At 35.0% G+C, this 19,453-nt stretch overlaps 1 protein-coding gene across 1 annotated transcript in view; it reads right to left on the bottom strand.

Moving 5' to 3' along the window:
- Positions 1-19,344, bottom strand: part of LOC124543404 (dynein axonemal heavy chain 5) — a 101,544-nt gene extending 82,200 nt beyond the window's left edge. The window contains exons 1-17 of the mRNA XM_047121620.1: positions 19,273-19,344; positions 18,679-18,816; positions 18,331-18,602; positions 18,073-18,257; positions 17,584-17,744; positions 16,894-17,010; positions 16,285-16,566; positions 15,874-16,198; positions 15,245-15,468; positions 14,645-14,792; positions 13,075-13,256; positions 12,031-12,234; positions 11,257-11,530; positions 10,482-10,536; positions 9,866-10,005; positions 7,376-7,524; positions 5,089-5,208 (exon numbers count right to left, since the gene is read on the bottom strand). Of these exons, the coding sequence (XP_046977576.1) occupies positions 5,089-5,208; positions 7,376-7,524; positions 9,866-10,005; positions 10,482-10,536; positions 11,257-11,530; positions 12,031-12,234; positions 13,075-13,256; positions 14,645-14,792; positions 15,245-15,468; positions 15,874-16,198; positions 16,285-16,566; positions 16,894-17,010; positions 17,584-17,744; positions 18,073-18,257; positions 18,331-18,602; positions 18,679-18,816; positions 19,273-19,344 (3,048 nt within the window). The remainder of the gene's footprint in view (positions 1-5,088; positions 5,209-7,375; positions 7,525-9,865; positions 10,006-10,481; positions 10,537-11,256; positions 11,531-12,030; positions 12,235-13,074; positions 13,257-14,644; positions 14,793-15,244; positions 15,469-15,873; positions 16,199-16,284; positions 16,567-16,893; positions 17,011-17,583; positions 17,745-18,072; positions 18,258-18,330; positions 18,603-18,678; positions 18,817-19,272) is intronic.
- Positions 19,345-19,453: the final 109 nt, after the last annotated feature.

Here is a 19,453-nt window from a genome sequence, read left to right as displayed (position 1 = left end):
TATTTTATTTTATAAATTATGATCAAATATTATTATATTGTTTCATTAAAAAAAATATCAATTTCAATTGAATACTCCAAGACCAATCTATTGTGATACAGATCTGGCTGGGGCTATCAAAGAACTGCGGATAGTGAATGACAACGATCGTATCCGCAATATCCGCGCTTATACCAAGAGAACATGATCAACAGAAGGTCTTACTCTCTCTAGTGTTCAAGTGGGGGACTTATGCATATATGTACATTATTATACCGAAATAGCTATCAACAGAAATTTGCAGCAGGAGAGGGATGGCGAAAGGTTTGCGCATGTCAACTAGCATCCCTTCTTACGATTTACTACTACTAGCTTGGAGTGTTTTACCGCGGTTTGATGAATTAGCGAACAACTCTTGAATTATTTCATGTCAAATATATAATTTTGATATCCTTCCATACTAATATAATAAAATTAAGAAAAATATGTATGACTCAACGACTTCTTTTCTCTACAATTAATTCCTACTGTTAAAAGTTGAAAGAAAAAACATTTACTGAAATTTTTAACTTTTCTATATTCTTATTAATTTTCAATAAGTAATCCTAAATAATAATTTATAACATGTATTCTAATTTATTCATATCCGCGAAAAAATAGTTAAAAAGCATAATTATGTCTTTGGAAAAAGAAAAATTAGTTATTTCTTTGTCTGTGTATCCAAGCTAAAAAGGTATCCAATGTTTATTGCTTTTAAAATTCAATTCATCAATTGTTCCTACGTAGGCCAAGCGATTATTATCAAAATGGCGGACTTGATAAAGTCAACTATTGTGTATGATAGATTGAGTCAAGTCGCTAATATAATCAATATTTTAAAAGTTACCAATAACATATAATATGAACGATGGTAAATAAAGACGTGCTCTATATTAGACAACATTTTAATTTAACAAAAAAATAATCATTTTCAAAAAAAAGTAAATGAAATCGAACGCTTTGACTTCAGTAGCTTAATCACATTGATTTAATATGGCTCTTTTTCCTCTTTCATAACATTATAAATGCAACGATACTGACGCAATACTAAGCTGATATTATGTATGTGGGCATAACGTACACAACACACCCTAAGAAACTGACATGCGCATTTAACACTAGAATATTCAACCTCCTTCTAATCCTGCTGCCCTAGTAAATATGCGGCTAAATTTGTCCACGTTAAACATCTGCGTGAAGTATATACCATACGTAAAGTTTTTGTGAACGAAAGGCTGGTAGTACTATAAATGTTTTAAGTTACGTATATTGCATAAATTCCGTTAATTTATATGAGAAAGGTAATTTTAAAAATAACCAACGAGAAAATTTGTATATTTTTAAATTTATATTATCACGCATGAAAATCAAGGAAAAGATTTTTTTAAATTATTGTAAGTAAAAAACATGCTTTATTTTTACCATGCATAAATAGTATAACATATCAATTTTATAATATTTAATGAAATTGTAGAGTAAATAACTCTGTTATAATCATTAATTAATAGGTAAATATGAAATTGTGTTATTTGTGTCAATCCTCTGAATAACACAGTGAAACAACAACTGTTAACAATAAAATAGCTTTATATTTTGTTTAGGTGTTTAATACCAATTTATAAATATAACTTTTTCTTTTGTACATACTATAAATCAAAGTATTACATTGAAAGGAGGCAATGTAACATGCACAAAAGATGATCATAAATATATGATTTAAATCGTTATAAATTTTATAAATTTTATAAAAGCAAAATTGCATATTAAAAAATAGTATATAGATTATAGAAAGAATTTAGAAAAAGATTATAGAAAAAATAGTATATAGAAAGAAAATTGAAATTACCTACATTGTACATTAAATTAAATTATTATTATTATTAATTGACACAATCAAGTATGTGTGTACTTGATTTTAGTTTTATTTTTATATACTTTGAATTTAATAAGAGTACGCTTGAGATCCCATTTCAATCTTTTGCGAGAGCGACAGGTATTTTTCACCCGCAATAATACCAAGCACACATAAGCAACAAAGAGGTTAGAGTTGAGAGGCGAACAAGCCTTTCTGCGCATGTCATGTTAAGTCAGCCATCTTCGACACGAGTCATTTAAATACGATTATTTTTATTTTTAGGAAAGATACTGCCTAAGTGTTATTAGCACGAAAATATTATTTATTATATCTATACCAATATTTCCACCAACTCGTATTTGGAACTGCGTGGTGGAATATGTTCCAAACCCTCTTACTTACAGGCTTTTACATTACTTTATGCCAATATTGGTATAATGTGTTTGTTTATAGATAGAGGTAATGTTTTAATGTACGAGTAATTATCCAACAGTAAAAAAAACGCTGGTATAAATATTATTGTTTTCTTATTTACATACTGTACTCATGCGCATCGGGTGGAATATATCTACAATCTATAAATATGTGTGATATATATATTAAAGTCTGTTAATATTCTACTGGCTGGATAATCTCCTTTTTGATAAGTTTTGGAGCTCACTTTACGCTGCTCCAATGCGGGTCAAGCAGGGCCGGATTTAGGGAAGGGCAAGCGGAGCAACTGCCCTGCGGCCTCCACATAAGTGGGGGCCACAAAAGTTTTCAGTGAGTTAACAAATACCGAGATATACCACGCTCCTGTTGGTCTAGGGCCTCCACTGCTTTGTGGCCCCAGGGCCTCCTGACCTTTAAATCCGACTCTGGGGTCAAGAAAAAAACATTAGGTAATTGTCAGCCGATATATATAAGTTTTTTCATATCGAATTTCTCTATCACTGAGCGAGTTAAATTAAAAAAAGGCAAAATTTTCATTAGAACTTATTATAAAACTTATATATTTAATAAAATTAAATTAAAAAAAACCCCGACCAAACAAGACAAATTCAATGAGCCCAGACTCAATAGGTTTACTAAAGGTAAAACAGGGTTACGTCTCCTACCTTCGAGCGCTATCAGACCAGCTCAGAAGTTCCAGATTACCAGCATTAGGTCCTCGTCAATTAGAATAATAAAGAGAACTAGTTAAGACAAATCCAACCAGCCCAAACTGGATGGGTTTACTAAAAGGCAGTCCAGGGTTACGTCTCTTCGAGCCCTAACAGCAGACCAGCTCAGTGGTTCCAGAAGGCATTATTGTTTCAAATGTCAGATCCCACATATGCTTGCAAACAAACTGAGCGAGTAACATTCCTATCGAACCTAACAAACGAACTGATGACCTTGAAGACCTGAACCGATTTCCACTAAACATAGCTAAGAAAGAACATTCTCGACTGATATACCTTTCAAACAAAAAAAAATCCAAATTGACAAGAATTACTAAATATCGTAAATATCGTAACAAATAACGTTTGGGCACTTAACATGCAATTTTTTAAAGTATGTTCGTTATCATTATATTAGAAATCACTTCGACCTGACCTGTTTTGGCCACGGTGGCCAAACTCAATGGAGACCAACTAAATACGCAGTACTTGTACAAAAATTGAAGCCACACTAATGCACTACAAGTGTGGTCGCAAACGCAAGTGTGCCTTCTACTTCATCTCCTCATATTTCTATGGGGCGACAAATCCGACACAAATATTTACATACTTTCGATGGCTGTGTGTACCTCCATCTTAATTTAGCGGAAGATACAGACTCCGGTCTGATACTGAGAATTTTTCGATGGAAAAACCCAATAAGTAATTATCAGACAGAGAGGGTTTAACATTATAGTACATGACGTATATCCATATTTAAAACACGTACTAAAATCTAAACATAATTTTGCTCTATTTTTTAAGCTAAGTTTTAACAGATTCACTATTTATTACTCAATAAAATTTATGCCTTATATACAGGCGTATTTTTTATATATTTTTTTTGTATACATTAATAATGCGAATCTGTTAAGAGCAATAATTTATTCATCATGAAATCAAACCGTACATAATAAATTTCATAAATAACAAATCACTACTGAAATAGAAGCATACTTATATAATGATCGAATATTTATTTAGGGAAGCGAGATCAACATTGAACCTAATGTCATACATTTTCGTTTTAATTGAATCGTTATTGTTCTTGTATGAATAAGTGCATGTATCATGTATCTGTTTCAAATGTATTACTTTTATGAATTACGATAAGTTTATTCAACTTTTCTGTTTTGAAATATATTCACAACAATATTATGTATATTCACAGTAACATTGATCACTTTGATAAAATCAGTGATAATCATTGTATGTACACTAGGAGTAAGGATAAGCTTATAACGCCAAGTTTCCGACACCGCAAAGTCGATAAATCTTTCTTGGGGCAAGGTATCCATTTCTATAATAAAATTCCACAGACATTTTTAACATTGCCGTCTCGTAAATTTAAATCGTTTATAAAAAATACATTGGTAAAAAAGGCGTATTACTCGATACAAGATTTTGTAGATGATAAAAAAGCGTGGAATTCCGTTGACTTCCAGGCAGGATATATTAATTTAAATAATTGTATTAACTAACATGACTTTGTATTTTTTAAATGTTGAAAAAGAGTAACTACTGAGTTTCTTGCCGGTTCTTCTCGGTAGAATCTACTTTCCGAACCGGTAGTAGCTTCACTTAATTGTTAATTGACGATTCAAAAGTGCTTGTAAAAGCCCACTTGAATAAAGATTATTTTGATTTGATTTGATTTGTATGGTAGCATATTTATTTTAATATGAACATATTTTATTGTTTTAATGCATAAATAATTCGATTTAAATAGTTGTTACAATTTGCGTTGATTGTCAACATCCGGTTTTGACTAAACTAAATTGTTTTTTAAATGGATCGAAACCAGATGTTGCTACAATCGGAGTAAACATTAAATACTAGGAGTAAGCCTAGAAATGGTCATTCTTACTTTAATCGTCGAATTGGAAGGATCGTGAACCACTTCAGGAGAGATAAAGTATTGATTGTGAGGAGAGTTTTTGTATTATTCCAACATGTATTACTTTTAAACGTGTTATTTATGAGGAGTGTTCTGTTGCTACATCACAGCTAGGACTTACCTGCGATCTCGACGTCTTGTGAAAAGTGCTTGATGACGAGGTCGAGGGCGCGTCTGGTGACCTTAATGAGCACGTCGACGACCTTCCGGCTGTAGTAGCGACGCATCTCATTCACCGCATTCTTAACCATTTCCTGCAAACGAATATTCTTTCATTATTAATTTACACAAGTACAGTACGACACAACTTAGATGTCGCAGCGGCAAAATTCGTAAAACCGATCACATCCGAATTAAGTACGCTATCCCAAATTATCGATATTTATTTCTCACGCGAATATGATCTTTACACAAACGTAATAACTTGTAATATCATATGACCTAATATATTCGTCAATTTGACGCGTCGATGTACATGCTCTTGCTTTCTCTGACGCGTGAATCTATAGCGACGAATAGCGTCGAATGGCGCGATAGGGAGCTATTTCTATTGGTTGTATAAATCGGCAGTAACCGGTTTTATTTTCATTCCATTGCATTTTCCGATGCTACATCTAATTTGTGTCTTACTATACAATATACAACAACAACAGCCTGTAATTTCCCACTGCTGGGCTAAAGGCCTCCTCTCCCTTTAAGGAGAAGGTTTGGAACATATTCCATCACACTGTTCCAATGCGGGTTGGTGTAATACACATGTGGCAGAATTTCTATGAAATTTGTCACATGCAGGTTTCCTCACGATGTTTTCCTTCACCGCTGAGCACGAGATGAATTATAAAGACAAATTAAGCACATGAATCACCGGTGCTTGCCTGGGTTTGAACCCGCAATCATCGGTTAAGATGCACGCGTTCGAACCACTGGACCATCCCGACTCTTGTAGGATGTAGTACAATATACTTTATGATAATTAGCGTGTCTATTTCGCGAATTATGAGACTGATTTTTTTGTATAATAAATATATGTCGGAGCGTCAAAAAGTCTAATAATCTAAATAAAATAATTATTAAAATCATTTAATAATAATTGTTTTATTTATTATTTATCGCATATAATGACATCAGTATGGCGTAGAACACATGACAGCGAAAAAAAGGTTATTTGGATATCGAAGAAAAGATATTACGAATGTGAAATGTTGATGGTAGGTCTTCGTGCAAGCCCGTCTGGGTTGGTACCACCCACTCATCAGTTATTCTACCGCCAAATAACAGTACTCAGTATTGTTGTGTTCCGGTTTGAAGGGTGAGCGAGCCAGTGTAACTACAGGCACAAGGGACATAACATCTTAGTTCCCAAGGTTGGCGGCACATTGACGATGTGAGGGTTAGTTAATATTTCTTACAGCTTCATTGTCTATGGGTGATGGTGAGCACTTGCCATCAGGTGGCCCATATGCTCGTCCGCCAACCTATACCATAATATAGAACAACTAGGCTTATATTTTTAATATCGTCAAGTCTGATAACGAGTTGATGGCTGACTCCTCGTTATATATACTGAGTATGCTATAATACGGCTATGTTTACATCGTTAACGCTGTTCGCGGCAAGCGCGTAAACAATACGAGTTAAGAAAATACCTCTTTCTGACCTATAATTTACTAAAGCCTTAAGTAATAATCATCACGTATTCTACTGCCAAATTATTTAGTATAGTTGTGTTCCGGTTTCAAGGTTGAGTAATCCAGTGTAATTTCAGACACACAAGACATCTTAGTGTCCAATTTATGTTACATACGAATGTTCATAATGGTTAATATTGACAGTGCCAATGGGCGGTTTAGACCACTTCCCAGCAAGTGAACCATGAGCCTACCAATGCCTACCTATACTGCCTACCAATGAGCTAATTAAAAAACCTTGTAAGCAACTGTATATTCACCAATTCAACTTCTGAGTTCAAAAAATTGTTTTTATAAGTTATAACAAGTAATGACACATTTCAGTGCCCTTATCCATGTCAGTTTGGAAGCAATATCGATGTATAGTATGACACAAATTAGATGTAGCATCGGAAAATGCAATGGAATGAAAATAAAACCGATTACTGCCGATTTACACAACCGATACAAATAGCTCCCTATCGCGCCATTCGATGCTATAGATTCACGCGTCAGAGAAAGCAAGAGCATGTAAATCGACGCGTTAAATTGACGAATATATTAGGTCATATGATATTACAAGTTATTACGTTTGTGCAAAGATCATATTCGCATGAGAAATAAATATCGATAACTTGGGATAGCGTACTCAATTCGGATGTGATCGGTTTTACGAATTTTGCCGATGTTACAACTAAGTTGTGTCGTACTATAATGATATCGAATAGTTTCAATATAAGGCTATCGTTAGTACCTGCATGCTCTTGGACAAGCCACCAGCGGGTATGGAGAGTAAGCGGTGAGGGCTCTCAAAGCATTCCCATACTGCGGACCAGTCCTGCTGACCACTGGTGGTCGATTCGTTCATGGTCGAGGCAGCACCGCTGGCCGACTGCGTGTCGTCTGCGTACACATAATACAAGAACATAATATCGAAACCTAGATATATTTAATGAGAATTATATCCTACTACTATTATAAAGGCGAAAGTTTGTATGTATGGATGTTTGTTACTCTTTCACGTAAAAACTACTGAATAGATTTGAATGAAACTTTACCACAATATAGCTTATACATCAGAATAACACATAGGCTACAATTTTTGAGGTTTCTAATGTGAGGTCGTAAAAAAACACATTTTTTGCGCTTACATTGCAAACGCTGACTGAATCCTACAAGATAGATCAAAACAATGTACTACAGTATTGTACAACTTAAAAAGGTCTACAAAAAGTCCGTGATGGTATATGTTTATCTCTTAGGAATAACCCACAATAACCATTTTTTATCCTTTACTTTGTACGAGAAATAATGACTTATTTACGAAGCGATTTTAAGCGATTACTAGACTAGACGGGACGAACCTGAAGTCCACGCGAACGAAGTCGCGGGCAAAAGCTAGTAATCTATATATATGTAATTACATTATCTATATACTTTGTTATCTCTGTACGCTTCTTTTATATTTGTTTTATTTTATATCGTTTCTCAGTAAGTGAAATATATGTATTTCTTTTGAGGAATTAATAAAGTTCTTAAACCACATAATAGGTTGGGGAAAAAGTTTCTTCGTATTTTATATGAAAATTCAAAAAGTTTTTTTTATAGTTTATTTACATTTGACTAAAGTATGTAGGTGCCATTTTGTTCCATAACTTTTTGCCATCTTGTCGGTAGTGACATGATCCCATTGCTGTAAAAATTTTGGGGCTTCTGATCGAAAAACTGCGACAAGTGGTTTTGGCAGTCCTCTTGTGATGTTAACCTGACACTGCCTAAGGAATTCTGCAGAGACCGAAACAGATGAAAATCTGAAGGTGCAAGGTCAGGACTATACGGCGGATGCATTAATACCTCCCAGCTAAACTCTCGTAATTTTTGTTGAGTGGCTAAAGATGTGTGAGGTCTAGCGTTGTCATGGTGAAAAACCACACCCCTTCTGTTGATCAATTCTGGCCGCTTTCTCTCAATTTCTTGCTTCAATCTCATCAATTGTTCGCAATACAGTTCTGAATTGATGGTCCTGCCGGGCGGTAACAGCTCATAATGAATGATGCCCTTCCAATCCCACCATACACACAGCATTACCTTGTTGCGAGTTAATCCGGGTTTTGCCACAGTCTGTGAAGCTTGACCGGCATTTGACCACGATCTTTTTTGCACGTTCTTGTCGTATGTGATCCACTTTTCATCACCAGTTATCAGCTTTTTCAAAAATGGTTCGGTTTCATTACGTCGTAATAAAGAATCACAAATGAGTACACGGTTCATTAGGTTTCTTTCAGTGAGTTCATGAGGCACCCATATATCGAGCTTTTTTGTGTACCCAGCTTTATTCAAATGAGTCAAAACCGTTTTGTGGTCAATTGCCAGTTCTTCAGCTACGTCGTAACTACTAATATGCCGATCTTGCTCCACTTTTTAAAAAATGGCATCAATTTTGTCCGTAACAGGGCGACCAGAGCGAGATGCATCTTTGATATCAAAATTTCCGGCTTGAAAACGCTTAAACCAAACTTGCGCTACTCTCACAGATACTGCATTAGGTCCATAAACATCACAAATTTTTTTCGCGGCTTGAGTTGTATTTTTTCCTTTTTTATAGTAAAATTTTAAAATGTATCGAATTTCATCTTTAGATTCACTCATTTTAACAACAACAAAAACAAATGAAAATCACACAAATTCCTAATTTGAATTTGGAAGTGCCTTCTTTAAAATTAAAACTTTTTAATGATACCAAAACCAACCAGAGACAAATGATATAGCCAAAGAGATTTTATTACAAGTTCATACATACTATATGCGAAAAGACTTTTTCCCCAACCTAATGTAATCTATATATAATAAAATTGGTGTGTCTGTAATATTAAAATAGCCCTTTTTTACTCAAAGCGTATATATACACGGTACATATACCAAAATAACATTTTTTACAATTTTTGTCTGTCTGTTTGCTCGGCTTATCTCTGGAACGGCTGGACTGAATTTGACGGGACTTGTACCGGCAGATAACTGATATGATGAGGAATAACTTAGGCTACAATAATATATTTTTTTAAATAAAACTAGTTATAACTGATTTTAATCGCGTATATTAATTATTTTGGACATCCCGACGTTTCGAGCACTTTACAGCGTTCGTGGTCACGGGTAGACTAAGGTGGCATTTGTCTATTTTTTTTTGTTTAATTAAAAACGCGTATAAGGTCACGGGCACAGCTAGTTATATTATTAAACCCACCATCAGCTATGAGAAATTCAAAGTCCGGGTTGATCTCGGTCGGCTTCACTTGTTGCGCGGCTTTTTTGACCAAATCGAGGACCTCTTCTACTGCCTCCTCCACCATGAGACTTTTTCTATTGAGTTCCACGCATGCATTTCTATAAATAATATTAACACGTTAATAATTATACAGTGTATAATATATATATATATATATATATATATATATATATATATATATATATATATATATATATATATATATATCGTCGCTATCGCTTTTACATATTATAATGAACGTTTTTTTACAATTTGTTTCTCTCTGTCTGATTCTTCTGGCTAATCCCTAGAAAGGCTGGCCCGATTTTGAGGAGACTTTCACTTGCAGAAAACTAATGCGAGAAGAAGCAACATAGTCTACAAAAATAACTTTTCGTTAAATTCAAATGCAAAAGGAAAAAACATTGTGTATCTATTACTATTTCATGGTGACCACTGAAATGAATTTGAAGAAGCAATATTGAATACCAAGGAAGGAAAGAAATAGGGTTCTTTTTTATGCCTAACAGTTGCTGACCAGCCCTTAAAACGTGAACCAATCTGCGGGCGACAACAGTCAGTAAAGTCGACTTACCGACAGCCACTCTCGACGTGCTCGATAAACTCGTCCACTGACCAAGGCGTTTCTTCTAAAACATAAACATAAAAAAAAATAAGTTTGTTACAGTAGCAGATCTTCGAACAATAGGTTTATTACTACATCTATTTATAAATATAGTAGGACACAAATTAGATGTAGATTCGGAAAATGCAATGGAATTAAATTAAAACCGATTACTGCCGATTTACACAACCAATAGAAATAGCTCCCTATCGCGCCATTCGACGCTATTCGTCGCTATAGATTCACGCGTCAGAGAAAGCGAGTGCATGTAAATCCACGCGTCAAATTGACGAATATATTAAGTCATATGATATTACAAGTTATTACGTTTGTGCAAAGATCATATTCGCATGAGAAATAAATATTGATAATTTGGGATGGCGTACTCAATTCGGATGGGATCGGTTTTACGAATTTTGCCGATGCGACATCTAAGTTGTGTCGTACTATACCTATATTATTGGAGCCGTTCAGTCATATTTATTATATTGGATAATCTTTTTCATACGTTCCTAGCAAGCTAATATTTATATAATGAGTGAACTCACAATAATTGCTGCTTGGAATATATCATATACTACTTAGATAATATTATATTATAAAACATATACATATTTTAAATATTTTTGTTCAACATGCTCTAATATCGAATTAGGACAAAGTCCTGGAATGATATGTATACAGTTTGGCAATATAAATAAATAAATGTATGGTATAATAGTGGTAAATTTATTCAAAGACTTACCTGGTAAGGCGATCAACGTAACCTCCTGCATTCCAGACAACATGTAAATAATTCTATTCGTGTATATATCGTGCACTCTCGTCACGAGCACGTCGAAGCTGTTAATGGCTGCGTTGGCGCGGTCAATGAAGACCTTCCAATCATCGCTCGTCCAAAACACCGTCCGCAGACCAGGAAGCAGAAGAGAGGATAGACGAACGACTTGAGGCAGGAGCAGAGGACGCACTTCCAGCTTGACTTGCCGAACTGTACGAAGATAGTCTTCCAGTAGGAACTGGACAACGAAATAACCAATTCATTCTGTGTTGAACCCAATGATATTCTAATAAACAGATATGTTATACCCATACTAAACAACAGAAAATAGTGTGCCGCGCCGGGGACCCTTTATTTTACATTTCGTCACAAGTAAAAAGGATTGCTTGATAAAAACAATAAGTAAAAGGGATAACTAAATGTTTTAATTACGCAAAACGTATTACTACGTAATTATGATGTATTATAACGTATTACTACGTAAAACGACTAAAGGAAAACGTCCCAATTAGGACGTTTTCTAGTCTTCACTTTTTGCGCGTTAATAACATATCTGTTTACTAGAACATCATTGGTTGAACCATAAACTTTAATATCACATTTTTTATCAAAAACAATCTATATAAATGTATAAACTCAGTCAACGATTGCGTCTGAACAATGAGACATTTCAAAGAGCATTTCAAACGAAGGCCGCGTGTTGTTAAACAACCGGCCAAGTATAAATAACACACTCACTTGTAAGGAATCGTTTACGAGCGTGAAATAATTTTTCTTCGCGTACAAAGAATGACACACAATGGGCAGTTCGAGGCCCATTTTGACGAGGCAGTCCGACTCCCTTATCAGCAATTTGATCGTGTGATCCAAGTTGACCGCGATACGACCGGAGTCGTCTATCTTCAACAATGTGTTATTGAGACTGTCGTCCACGTCCCATAGCTGAAATAAGAAATCTATTTCATACTTTGGGAATTTTATTTCGATTTAATATCTTAATCTTACATACAAGCGAGAATTTCTCAGGGCAAAACGAGAATTAAAATAAAAAGGGTTTGTTAAGTCTATGGTTTTAACCATTCGCCACATCAGTTTATCGGTGATTAGTCAATAAAAAATACTATTATCGCGAATAACAAAGACTGGACTAGAACAATAAGCAACGGTAACCTTGAAAAAAGAAACTTCCAGAAGGCGCCGAGTAGTAAGAGACTTAGTGGATGTTCGTAGCGCCCACTTAGGAACTGCTTAATGTTTCAATGCGCAGTGCTTAGTGACGTATTGTGATTTTTGATTATGATGTCCAAACATCCCTTATTGCATGATACCCAAAAAAGGTTAATACCCGCCCCTTATGCAACACATTGATGCATTGTGGTGAATATACACACGAGAGCATGGTCTTGCTCTGTGTGTGTGCCTCACGATAATGAAACACGCTAGTCTTCTTAAAATTATTATATTAGAAATTTTATGTTTCATTCCGCTAAAGCATATTATTTTGTACAAGATTAATTAGACTCAATCGGTGGTGAAAGAAAACAGCGTCAAAAATGATAAATATCGAAAACAGAAAATTCATAGAAATTTTGCCACATGTGCATTCCGCCAACCCGCATTGGAACAGGGTGGTGGAGTCTTATTCCTTAATGGGAATGGAGACCTTAGCCCAGCAGTGTGAACAGGCTGTTACTTTACTTAGCTTCACTTAATACAGTTGTTAAACGATTCAAAAGCACTAGTAAAAGCCTTGAATAATTCGACTGACAGAGCCGGTCTTACGTTCTGGTTCATCCAGACGGCGCGCATGGTCTCCTCGTAGGCGCGTATGAGCGCGCGCGTGGCGCCGTACTTGCGCATCACGTCGGCGGCGGCGGGCAGCGCGCGCAGCACGCCGTGCGCGCACACGCTCTCCACCGTCTCCGTCATGTTGTACATCAGGCAGCGCGCCCACTTTATGCGACCTACACCCGCATTCACCCACCCCCTTCATTCACCATCTCCACGTATAGTACGACACTAATTAGTAATCTAGTGTAATTTCAGACACACGAGACATCTTAGTGTCCAATTAATGGTACATAGGAATGTTCATAATGGTTAATATTGACAGATTTAGACCACTTCCCAGCAGGTGAACCATTCGTCTTTCAGCCTACATATGAGCTAATTTACCTACTGATTTACCTTGTAAGCAACTGTATATTCACGAATTCATTAGCCTTTTGAGTTCAAAAAATTGTTTTTTTTTTGTTATAAAAAGTAATGACACATTTCAGTGCCCTTATCCATGTCAGTTTGGAAGCAATATCGATGTATAGTATGACACAAATTAGATGTAGCATCGGAAAATGCAATGGAATGAAAATAAAACCGATTACTGACGATTCACACAACCGATACAAATAGCTCCCTATCGCGCCATTCGACGCTTCCGGCCTCATAGGAGGCACCCTTAGGATGCGCGTATTCTGAGCCCTTCAGTGGACTCCCATCACTAGGCCTGAGCATATTGCTCGCCTACCCCACCCGGTGACGCTGTAGAGGCCAATAGGGCCAACAGCAATACACATTTTGAAAAAAAAAAAAAAAAAAGAAACAACAAACATTCGACGCTATTCGTCGCTTTAGATTCACGCGTCAGAGAAAGCAAGTGCATGTAAATCGATGCGTCAAATTGACGAATATATTAGGTCATATGATATTACAAGTTGTTACGTTTGTGCAAAGATCATATTCGTGTGAGAAATAAATATTGATAATTTGGTATAGCGTACTTAATTCGGATGTGGTCGGTTTTACGAATTTTGCCGATGCGACATCTAAGTTGTGTTGTACTATACCAATACACATGTTTATGTCATTTGCAAAAATGTTTAATGTCGCTAATCATTACATCACTACTGCGTCATCAACCTTGGGAAATATGTCATGTCCCTTATGCTTGTATTGACATTGGCTCACTCACCCTTGGTATCGGAACACAATAATAGCCATTTGACGGCAGATTGTGAGACGAATGAGTTTTATCTATATGGTATACACCTATCCCACTTTCAATAAATAAATAATTAAGACTCCACACAATTCTACGCATATATTATACATATGTACACTGTTAATCTGACATGGAAGGTCAGCAAAAGTAAGAACTAGAAAATATTACTGAACTTTAATTATGACTATGACTTAATGTAGTTAACTTGCAACTGAATTTGAATAAATGTCAACAAATCAATTAACCTGTAATTTAGCACAAAATTATAGTCCAAGTGAATATTAGATATTGTAACAAGTGTGTATTCTTTTATTTATAGTGTCATGATGATTCATTAGGAAATTTTCAACGTACCGGCTACGGGAGAGTAGTTCCTCGGTAAGGGCGGATCGTCTTTTTGCCTTTTGAACATTTTCATTATTTTGTCAACTTCCTTCTCGCTATATTTTAAAACTCTATCGTATTTCTCGCTGAGTTTTGTTATTTGAATTTTTTTGCTAACCTGAAATTTTTTGTATCAAAGTATATAATGTTAAGCTTTTGCTTATGTGATGAAAAAGTAATTAAAAAAAAAATTGTAAAGGGCATTTTATGGTTAAATTTTAATTCAAAATTGGCATTGGTATTCTACCAGGGCAGAAAATTTATGTATTAATAAATAATTAATCTCAATAATTTGATGATAACATTTGATGAAGATATGGAAAGGCCTAATATTTTTATATAACAAGCATAATTATACATTTTATATGAAAAAATGCTAATTTACGTTCATACTGCAAGTAACAACACTGATTTTACCATTGTTAAAAATCAATGAAATTCTATAACGATAACAAGATTTCGTCCAGACTTCCTATCAGTCGAATCAATGTATCTGATATTTTTGTCGGTAATGAATGGAGTTTCAATTTCGATAACATAATGAAATATTAACATTTATTATCTGTGTACCTTTTCAAACCTAGTAAGGAACTTAATTCCCTGTGGCGTCTCCCAGACACTAGCAAAGTTGACTTCGATCGTGTTTCCAATCGACTCGCGGAGAGCATTGGTTTTCTCTTCGAAGGCTTGGTAGTCCTTGTCGAACTCGTTGTTTCTGTAGTCGAGATAATCATACTGGCATGACGTCACCGCTTTCTTGGCCTCGTTGAAAGCGTGCATCGCTTCTTCGAGATCTGTAACATGTCAACGGAATTTGTTAGAAGAGAGGTGGTTGGACTTTGCACCGTAATCCCCTCGGGATAGGAACAAGCCCTTAATAACATATCTTGCCGCCAAAAAGCAACACTTATTATTATTTTGTGTTGCAGCTTGAAAGCAAAGGGAGCTATTGAAACTACAGATACATGAGAGATAATATCTTAGTCTTCAAGAAAATTGGCACATTGGCGATATCCCAAATTAAATATTTCTTATGCTCTTCTTATTATTAAAAACGATGGTGACCCTATGCCATCAATTGACCTGTATGACAAACAAGGGTGGCCTATTTTCTAAAAACACAAACTTTTCTCCAATTCCAAATAGGGTAATTAGAAAAAAAATACGACATAGATTAAGGGCAATGTTACTAGACGTACCTTCACCCAAAAGCAGACCCTCCATTCTCTTCTCGAACAAATGGTTGTAGTCGTCCATTAAATCGAACATGGAAATAATCTTATTGAGCCTCTTGCAAAACGTATCGAATTTACCGAAAACGTAATTTTCGGAAAAACTAAATTGTTCTGTGTTCGGTAGAAACGGTTGATTCTTGACAAATGTGTAAGTTTCTCTGTACGTCTTGTTGAGGTTTATGCAATGGATCAACTTCTCTCTGACCTGATCCCTCTCTTGGGACCAAATAGTTTCTTTGAAACGGCATGTTATGTATTGCTTGCAAGTTTCGATCATTTGGTTGGTTATCTTAAAAAATCGACATTATTAAACTAAAATCTTGAATTTGAAACAGTAAATAACTTTAAAACTCAATTTTATAATAGAAAACTTACTTTCACCATGAGTGATGATATTCTCTCCGACGTATTATAGAATTGTGACACACTGTGAATCAATCTGACTGTTTGCAGCAAACTCAGTATGGAATCTTTAATTTTAACAGGATCGTCCAGATACAAAGAATGACAGCACTTCTCCATCGCTTGAATGAACTTGGCGTTATCTTTGGCTTCATTGTAACAGAAGGTTATTTTGTGATCCGTGTCGCGCCACATTTTTATAACTTTCGAATTCGCCAGTTGAAGACTTGTTAATGTTAGTTGAACTTCGTTATTCTATTGTAACAAAAGAAAAATTAAATATACATTAAGCTTGGATAAAAAAAAAATCGTTAACAGTTAATGTCTCCTGTGAAGAGTTCATTCCAGCACGTTTCGCCTTCGTGTTTTATAAATGCTGAAGGGTAGTATTTCATTACGCACATGTAAAATTTCTCGAATATTTCTTAGCTGGCTAGACAGAGATGAATTAATGCTTGCCTGGAAAATACATCACGATTTTCCGTTAATAAACAGATATTCTAGCCATGGGTAGATAAGGATCAAAATATTAAGGTAGATAAGTCCCTAACAAGCAGTCACGTGATAGCACATTACTGAAACCTGCAAATAAGAGACGAGTTGAGAGAATTGAGCGCCTCTCTTCTTCCAGTATTCGAGTTCATCTTGAGGCCCGCTCGAGTCCACCTCTCGTCGTAGCTGCTCACTTTCACTAAGTATCTGTAAACAGTTCAAAGGGTTTATAAAAACTGCCTTATTCAAATTCAAATATTCTTTGAGTTGAAATATAATACATCATAAACATAACTACGTCACATGAATACATTGTTCGGAAATTAATTACATTTTTCCCAAGAGAAGACTTAATTGTATTTTTTTACGGGTAACATCACTGCAAATCGGTGAATAGTCGTGATATAGCTAAGAGATTAAATTTGTGAAACTCGTCCATTTAATGAGTTGTTTTTGTTAATATAAAACAAATATTATATAGCGTTGAATCACACTACTATCAAAAAGACGGCAGGTGACCGGAATGGACAATATAAAATAAGATTTTTGTATTAAACACGAAATTACTTTCAGGACATATGTCATATATCATAAGTCTCGTTCTTAAGAGATCACGAAAAGCCTTTGTTTCTGCACCTCATATCTTTTGGATGTGTCGGATTTGCCGTCCCATCGTTTTATAAAAGGAAAAGGCAATTTTATGAAGAGTTGGCTGTTGGAGGTGGCCTCATCATTAGCTTCATCAACGTTCAAAGCAAAAGTAATAATTTATTTCCAAACCTCCATTATTTTCTTTATCCACTCATTAACTCTCTCTTCTAAAGTAGTGATTGTTGTGGGATTTTTTATCATCTCTTTTAGCTCGTTGTGGTCGTTTAATTTAGCCATTAGAGCTTGTCCATCATCAAACAGATTTACTTGATTGCAAACTTCTTCACAAACTAATAATTCAAAAAATAGGAATAGTAAAAATAATAATAGTAATGAAACTTTACGACTAAAAATGTATTGAAATGTCATATCAGCACTCATTAATTGATTGTTTTTTTATTAAATTTTGATTTTATCAAGACAGACACATGCACGCCCAACACCAAGATGAGCCAAACATCAACGCATTTTAAGAATCCTAGAAAAAGAAAAAGAAATAATCTATGATAGCGATTTTAAATTGAAGCTCTTATGACACTGGTTAACAAAAGGTACATAATATTTACTAAAAATAACACAAACATGATAATACAAAGATTAAAATAACGTATCACTTGCCTTTCAAAGCACTGCAGAAAGACCTTAAGCCTGGTAGGAGTTGATTCTTGACGATAGGAAATCGAGTCTCATCTTCATCGCCATCGCTGCTCGGGTGCGCTAATGCATTCATATAAACGTATTCCATTACACGTTCAATAGCAGTCACTAGGCCCACTTTATCTGCGTTTAGGATTCCGCAAAATCTAAAATATAAAAAAACTTTCGTTAATGTTTCTGCAACGGATGGTCCTTACTTATGGTCAATAATTGACTTACAAATCTTTATGAAATCCTTCCTCAGGTAATTGTTTGCTAACATTTATACGAAACATATAAATACAAACTCCTGTAAACTTGACATCCCAACCATCTGATAGAAATAATTTCCTCTTAAGAGTAATTTGAGGAGGGGGCTGTTTTCCTTGAGCTTGCTGCCTTGACTTCGTGCCTTCGACCACAGGTCGTTGTTCCACTTCCTCCACATCTTGATAATACCAAAGCAATTTATTCCTCATATGAGGCAAAAAGAGCTGGTTGATGTCATCAAGCTAAAAGGATACTTCAAGTTGAATGTAAAGGATAACATAGTCAAAGTGAGAGCTTAGGAAATTAAGATATACATACCATATTTCCCTCGAATACATGATCCATGATGGCATGGCGGGGGAGTCCGGTACCGTCGATTAGGAGTTGAAATGTAAACTCCAATCGAGGGTCCATCTCCCCTCGCCTCGCCTTACGTTCACATTCTTCTCGTCTTTTCTACAAGATCCAAAACTTTATATGAATTGTTATATTGTAAAATGTAATTACTAATCTGTAAATGTCCCATTTATGAATTCAAGCCTCCTTTACATTTAAAGTGAAAGTAAGAAGAATGAGTTGACTGATATAAGTATATATAAGAATGCTTATTAAAAATGCAGGTTTTCTCAAGTATTTTTCTTCACGGTCGAGCACAAGAATAACATAAGAAATTCTTATTCACCCCAAAAACATACTTTTATTTCACAAAGTATATAATAATCATTACTATGCGAATTTTTATTGACATAAAATTTACTTTCTTAAAATCAACTGTCAATTCCTTTTTTTATATAGGTATAATTCGTTAATACAGTTAATTATTTTTGGCATAAAAACTTTTTGTTTATTTTTTTTAACAAGTTTACTTAGTTTTACACATTTAATATGAAAATAAAAAAAGACTGAGTGGACCTGTAGAATGTCCATAACATCTTCTTCCTCTTCTTCATCGCTAGAACCTGGTCTTATACCACATACAAACATTTTTAGTTATAGTTTAATTGATATATGTTTCTAAATTCTTCACTTTTCTACAGACGTGTAAAATTGGTACCACGTCTTTCCAACTATTGAATGTTGATGCAACCGTTCA

The sequence above is a fragment of the Vanessa cardui genome, chromosome Z, assembly GCF_905220365.1.
Source record: "Vanessa cardui chromosome Z, ilVanCard2.1, whole genome shotgun sequence".
Lineage (NCBI taxonomy): Eukaryota > Metazoa > Arthropoda > Insecta > Lepidoptera > Nymphalidae > Vanessa > Vanessa cardui.
Note: the sequence above shows the minus strand (reverse complement) of the source record. Positions and strands in the feature narration are given on the sequence as shown.